The 7072-nt window shown below is 37.7% G+C and overlaps 1 protein-coding gene across 1 annotated transcript; it reads right to left on the bottom strand.

The window, feature by feature from the left end:
* Positions 1-212: 212 nt before the first annotated feature.
* Positions 213-6317, bottom strand: LOC124959691 (olfactory receptor 150-like). The gene is made up of 2 exons (XM_047518037.1): positions 5410-6317; positions 213-288 (listed from the first exon to the last, which is right to left on the bottom strand). The coding sequence occupies exons 1-2, from the start codon at positions 6312-6314 to the stop codon at positions 213-215; spliced, it is 981 nt and encodes a 326-aa protein (XP_047373993.1). The 5' UTR covers positions 6315-6317.
* Between the last annotated feature and the right edge of the window lie 755 nt (positions 6318-7072).

Here is a 7072-nt window from a genome sequence, read left to right as displayed (position 1 = left end):
TAGATCTACTCCTCTCGTGTGATAATTATCACCTTTAAGCAAGGTACTATTTTGTGAGCTTCTCTGTAAAGAATGTCAAGTTGGGTGAATACCCAGATATCAATAATCTAAATCAATGTGTGAGCTGTGCTGACATCATCACCACTTTGAAAGATGCTACTGAGTCCTATTTACTACAATCACTTCAAAGCCATGCCTTGTACTATTCAGCCTTATGAGATGCAAATAGCTTCTTGATGTTGTTCTCCACAGTTCGTCAAATTCAGGTATAAAACTTGTCGTAGAGTTCTGGAATAGGTCAAAAAATAGTTATTAAATTCAATAAAATTGCTATAACATTAAATGAATAAAAGGGGAAAGATGAAAGATTGGGCAAAAAAAGAGTGGGAAAAGATTCATTCTGTTATTTTTTCCCCTCCCCCCCCACCCTTCCCACTCCTCCCACCCCTCTTTTCCCTCTATACAGTCCTTCCTTCCTCCATTCTTACCACCCTCCTTAACCCTAACCCTAAACCTAACCCTAACGCTAACCCCTTCCACCCCCCATTATATGTCCTCATCCGCTTATCAGCGAGATCATTTGTCCTTTAGTTTTTTGAGATTGCCTTATCTCACTTAGCATGATATTCTCCAATTTCATCCATTTGCCTCCAAATACCATAATTTTATCATTCTTTATGGTGGAGTAATATTCCATTGTATATATATATGCCACAGTTTCTTTATCCATTCACCAATTGAAGGACATCTAGGTTGTTTCCACAATCTAGCTATGGTGAATTGAGCAGCAATGAACATTGATATGGCTATATCTCTGTATTATGCTGATTTTAAGTCCTTTGGGTATAGGCCAAGGAGTGGGATAGCTGGGTCAAATGTTGTTCCCATTCCAAGCTTTCTGAGGAATCTCCACACTGCTTTCCAGAGTGGCTGCACTAATTTGCAACCCCACCAGCAATGTATGAGTGTTCCTTTTTCACCACATCCTCGCCAACACCTATTGTTGCTTGTGTTCTTGATAATTGACATTCTAATTGGGGTGAGATGGAATCTTAGGGTAGTTTTGGTTTGCATTTCTCTTATTACTAGAGATGTTGAACATTTTTTCATATATCTGTTGATTGCTTGTACATCTTCTTCTGTGAAGTGTCTGTTCATTTCCTTAGCCCATTTGTTGATTGAATTATTTGTATTCTTGGTGTAGAGTTTTTTGAGTTCTTTATATATTCTGGAAATGAATCAAACAACATTACCCTATGTAAATTTATGATTACACAAATGGTATGCCTTGACTCCATGTACAAACAGAGAAACAACATGTATCCCATTTGTTTACAATAAAAAAAATTATAGCATTTACACTTGTAAATGTAAATATAAATGTTTTGTTGTTAAAATAATTATTTATTAAATAATTTAAAATAAAAAAAGAGCGGGAAAAGAGAGAAAAAAAGGAAAGATAAATGATAGAAAAGAATAATACTAAGGTAGAATTGCATATATTTGAGGTAATAGCAAGTATGTAAGAAGACAAATAGGGGTAGAAGGATGAAGTATAAACTTGAGCTAGGGGACCAGACAGAAAGATAGATTGCAACTAGTGTTTTAAACCATTATAAGTACATTAAAATGGGTTGAAGGTACAATGTTTGTAGTTAGGGTAACAACTTTCAATCAAGTTAAAGAGTGATATATATGATCAAATTTGACATTAGAGATATTTATAGTGAATGATGCCAAAGCAAAGGAAGTTCTTGTTGAATATTCTTTGTATTCCATTGAATTTTAGACAGTCTGTAGATCCCTCCAGAGTTACTGGGGCACAGGAATCACTTCCCTATTTACTATGGACCTCCCACAAGTCAGTTCTTCTTTGTCATCTCAGGAGTCTGCGATTGACTCCTTAAAGGGTGCAGTGTTGTGTCTTGGTTGTTTCTATTGTGGGCAGGAGTTCAGGATGCAGGTCTGCAGTGTGCTTCTTATTGCTGTGCATCACTGAATACCTGTTCCTCTCTGTACAATTCCTCTCAAGGTGGTGTAGTGCCTGGTGACTATCTAAAAGCACAGGCCCTCTGGTTGTGGATTTTCTGCAGGTGTTCTGTGGTACAGAAGAATTCCCCTGGAAGTTGTCACTCTCTGAGGTACTGTTGTAAGGGATTCAGGTGTTTCACCTGGATACTAATTTCCACTGACCCAGGTTGTGAATGGAAGGCAGATTCCCTCTGTTGATTGCGACTGACTGATAAAAAGTCCATCCAGTGTCCAGCCAATGAGTTTTCACTTGCCAACTGTGGTCATACTTCAGATTTGGAGCCAGGTCCAGCTGGGAGCAGTCACTCTGTACTGCCTCAAGTCAGGCAATTTTCTACTTAGACTGGCCTCTCTCTGATTATGGTTGCAGGTGCCTTCCATTTAAGTTTCCTGTGATATTCTTGCAATATCTTCTAGTGGGAATCTCTATGTCACTGGATATTTAGGCAGCTTCCCTCTGATATAAGACCCAGGATGGAAGGGACAGTACCTAGACTTCCCCTGGTGTCTTCACCCATTTTGAGCGGTCAGGGTTGGTGGTCCCGAGGGATCCACTTTCTTCTTTGACTTGGGGTCAAAGGTGTTTTCCTGTTTGTCTCTGACTGGGTCCTGTGGCAGCTCTGCAGAGCTTTTTATCCCAGCTTAGGTCACAAGGAGACTGAGCAGAGCTCTGGGATAGGCTCACTTCCCACACAGTTCTGCTCTACCCACTTCCCTTTTCCATGGTGAGGGGGAGGAAGTTCTAATGATTTTCAGCCAGTAGCACTTCCTCCAGAATTTCTTTCGAGCCAGATTATTAAGATGTCCCACTGCAGGGGACTTCCTTCTGGCTTAATATGAAGCTGTCTGGATGTGGGAAGAAGCTGTGTTGATTTAAGGGAGTGACTCGTCAGTTGGGGTCTCCCCAAAATGGTGGTGGGCCCCCAGTTCAACTTTTTTCTGTTCACAATTTGATTTCAAGGACATTGCTATCTGGTCTCACTTAAAATTTTGCCTGTCTTTCTAAAGATTTTTACATGAGTGAGATTAAGTTTTTCTACTCTGCCCATTCCACTTCTTTTTCTGTCTCAGTTGCTTCACTCTGCTTCCCACACCCTGGTTCCAGTCCCAGGTTAGGGAATTCTGCACTTATTTTCTACTTTAGTAACCAATCTTCAAGATTCTCCAGGTTTCAGAATTTGTAGCAGTGAATCTTGAAGCATCTATTTTGTCACCTCTCAATTCTGTTTTTCTTGATTGTGTCCTTTCTGTACTGTGAGGATATCAGGAATCACTGACTCCACTCTTTCACCTTCTAGCTGCCAAGAATCACGATCTTCAGTCTCATTCTTAAAGTTACTTAATCACTCTTCTTTAAAAAGAAGAGCTAAAGTAGAGCTCTCTCTCCATTTTGGAATCTTTCTGATAGTTATATTCTATAAGATCTTGAAATTACTAGAGTCAGTAGGGACATTTCTATTTTTCTAACTACTTTTGAACACATTTAATGTGTAAATAAATGATTGGAAAAAATAACTAAAATTTTTAAAGCATTTATATCTATCACTTATTAATATGAAAACATTTTTGAAGGTTATTCATTTAATGCCTAGAATATTAAGTTGCAACTACACATATAAACCTTATAGAACATACCCAAGCAATATTAATGGAAAACCTACATATACATATTTGTTACACATTGGCATGTTACATATAAGTATTCCACAAATATACCTACATATGGATAGATACACATAAAGATTTTTTTGTGAGACCATAAATTGGAGTATTAAAATAAGAAATGATTAGTGCATAGAAAATCAAGAAATTTCTTCTGATTTTCAACATGGAGAATAGTCTCATCTCTCTCGTTACAAGTTTTTCTTTTGCAGAATGATAAACATTGTACTGCATTGGAGTGTTCATGTCACATATTGGAAGACAAACTAATGACAAAGCAAGCAGTGATCTTTGCCTGTGGAAATAAATAGGCAGATTATTTTGGAAAAGTACCTTAACTAAGTTTAAGTGCTTATGTTGAGTTAAAGAAGACTCAGTAGCCTGGTGCTCTGATTGGGCACAGTATCACAGAGAGAAACAGAAAAGAGTACAATGTTACTTGGAGATGTTCATGTTTTTCTCCTTAATACAACATTTTGAAGACTTTGAAGCTTCGAAGCACAAGACAACACAACTGTGGTGTGACGTATAGAAGTGGCTCTCAGATAAAATGGATATATCTGGTCTCCCTGATTCAGAGAAAATCTTCTAGGAAAAGATGTGGAAATCATCTGGTGCTAATATCAGCAGGAACAGAAAGTTGGGTTGCTGAGCAAACCTTGAATGTCACAGAGAACGCATGAGACTTACAAATGCTGTGAGTTATCACTCAGGAGGACTAATTCAATTTTTTCTCTTTGCCGTTACCAAGAACCTCCATAGGAGCTTAAGTGGGCAAGGGAGAGAAAGAACATTTTTGGTAGTAAACCTTCCTCCCTCTTCCCAAGAACTATTTTTTCTCCCAGAATGAATAGTGAGCTTTGGATAAGAGGGGGTTCTTGTCATTATTCAAAAACCAATTTTGCAATAAATAAATGCCACATTTGGATGAAACAGTAAAAGAGCGGCACAACCAAATCAGAAATTATATTATACAGTTCCAAGGGGAAGCATGACCTCTCAGGGATGAGGGGATATGAGTATGGCAGTGTTAGGAAGTAGAGGTGGGAGCCTAGCCCCAAAAATATGAATTCCAGAATATTGCAAAGATACATGTCAAAATGTCTTGTGTGTTATTGTCAATCTCTTTCATTATAATGGAATTTCCTTGTGGGTAGGAAATATCATCCATCATAAGCCTCCATATTTCCTAATGTAGTTTCACACATAGTAACAAGTTGGGATCATATTCTCTATATTACAAATGGTTAAATTTATTTATTTTGAGAGAACAATTTTAGAAACATTTGCAAATAGTAGGTTAAAATATCAGGTAAAAAATCAAGAATATCAAAATATACACTCTACATGTATTTATTCTCTGAATTGAGATAAATAAATCTTGTCTAGAAAGAATCATGTGTCATACATGTGAGGTATAATCAAATATGTTGAGTTCTTTGCAGTATTTTAAAAACTATCTAGAGGTGATAAAGTTATTCAGGGCACATGAATTCTGAAACATCCCAGAGATGTGCAGTATCCTTGTGTGTAATCCGTGAATTCAGTCCATCCTGGGCACCTTTCTTCCAAACAATCAAGTAGTACTAAAAAAATCTCATAATTCACTGACAGATATTGCTGTCTCAATGGTTTCCTTACCAAACATATAGAATTTATAATTTTTTTCCAAAGCAAAATACTCTTTTCCATGATAAACTATGCCTGTCAAGCAACTTATTTAGAGCAATTTTGACATCTTTATTTCTCAGGCTATAGATCAGAGGGTTCAACATGGGCACAATAATGGTGTAAAATACAGATGATACTTTCCCATGGTTCAAGGAGCTGACAGATGATGGCTTCAGGTATATAAATGCTAGAGAACCAAAGAAAAGAGCAACAGCCAAAATGTGGGAGCTGCAGGTGCTGAAGGCTTTGGCTCTGCCCTCAGTGGAGCGAATGCGCAGGATGCTGGCAATGATGAGGATGTAGGAGCTAAAGATAGACAGCACTGGGGCAAAGATATTAAATGCACTTAAGCACATAACTACTACCTCATTTATAAATGTACTGGAGCAGGAGAGCTCCAGTAGTGGAAAAAGATCACAGAGGTAATGGTTTATTATGGTCTTACAGAAGACCACTCTTAGCATGCAGGCTGTGTGGGCTGTGGAACCAATCAAGCCCATGCTATAAACCCCAACTAGCAACCCAGAACAGACTGGGTTAGACATGCTGACATTGTAAAGCAAGGGGTTACAGATGGCAACATAGCGGTCATAGGCCATTGCAGCCAGCATGTGACATTCTGCAATTGCAAACACAATGAAGAAGTAGAGCTGAGTCATGCATGCAGCATAGGAGATGGTGTTTTTCTCTGTCACAAAGTTCACCAGCATTTTGGGGGTGATCACAGTGGATTGACAGAGATCAATGAAGGAGAGACTGCTGAGCAGGTAGTACATAGGTGTCTGCAAGTGAGAGCTGAGCCCAATCAGTGTGATCATGCCCAGGTTCCCCAGGACTGTGAGCACATAGATTCCTAGGAAGAGAAGGAAGAGGGGCAGCTGCAGCTCTGGTTTGTCTGTTAATCCAGCCAGGATGAACTCAATCACTGTGGAGTGGTTTCCTTCTGCCATTTTCTCATGAAAATTCTAAATAGGAAGAGAAGGAAAAATTTAAAATAGGTTTTCATTGCCCAATTACACAAGGAAACTTGAAATAGAATTCAAATCTGTTCAGTTCAGTTCTATACCTGTTCTTCTTCTGTGCTATCAGTCAAAAGCCTTGGGATTCCAGTAATATGTGACTTGCTAATGAATATCAGATAGAACTCTCAAGCCTCTGAAAAGAAAATGTTTTTGTTTTTCATGAGAAAATAACAGCAACATAAAAAAACACCGAATTTACACTTGATGAAAGACTCAAAGACTTTCCACAAGATGCTAAATAAGACAAGATGACCAATCCATGCACTTTTATTCAACACAATACTAGTGAATCTAACTAGGAAAATCAGGCAAAACAAAAATATTAAAATATATTCAGGTTGGAAAGAAAATGTGATACCACCTCAGTTTGTAAATGACATAAATTTGCATATAGAAAAGCCATAAGGAATCTAAGAAATAATTAAATTCTTTATCTTAATGGTAGAATACAAGACCAGCACAGCAATTCGATTTTATTTTTTACACATTTGCAATGAAAAATACAAAGTCCATTTACAATAGCATGAAAAGGATGAATTACTTAATAATAAAGTAAATGAAAATAATGCAAGACATTACACTTAAAATTACAAAGTATTGTTGAAGGGAATTAAAGTCCTACATAAATGGAAGGACCTCACATGTTTATGAATCAAAAACCTCCCAATCAATACCTCCAATTGGAT

Source organism: Sciurus carolinensis, chromosome 11 (assembly GCF_902686445.1).
Source record: "Sciurus carolinensis chromosome 11, mSciCar1.2, whole genome shotgun sequence".
Lineage (NCBI taxonomy): Eukaryota > Metazoa > Chordata > Mammalia > Rodentia > Sciuridae > Sciurus > Sciurus carolinensis.
The sequence above is the reverse complement of the archived record's forward strand: the minus strand, read 5'-3'. Positions and strand labels throughout refer to the sequence as shown.

Bases quoted from the DNA above. Each gene is read 5' to 3' on its own strand.
- LOC124959691 (XM_047518037.1), bottom strand. From the start codon at position 6,314: ATGGCAGAAGGAAACCACTCCACAGTGATTGAGTTCATCCTGGCTGGA. The intron at 289-5,409 runs GTTGCTTGACAG...GACCTATTCCAG, and splicing joins GTCAAAATTGCTCTAAATAA to AACTCTACGACAAGTTTTAT.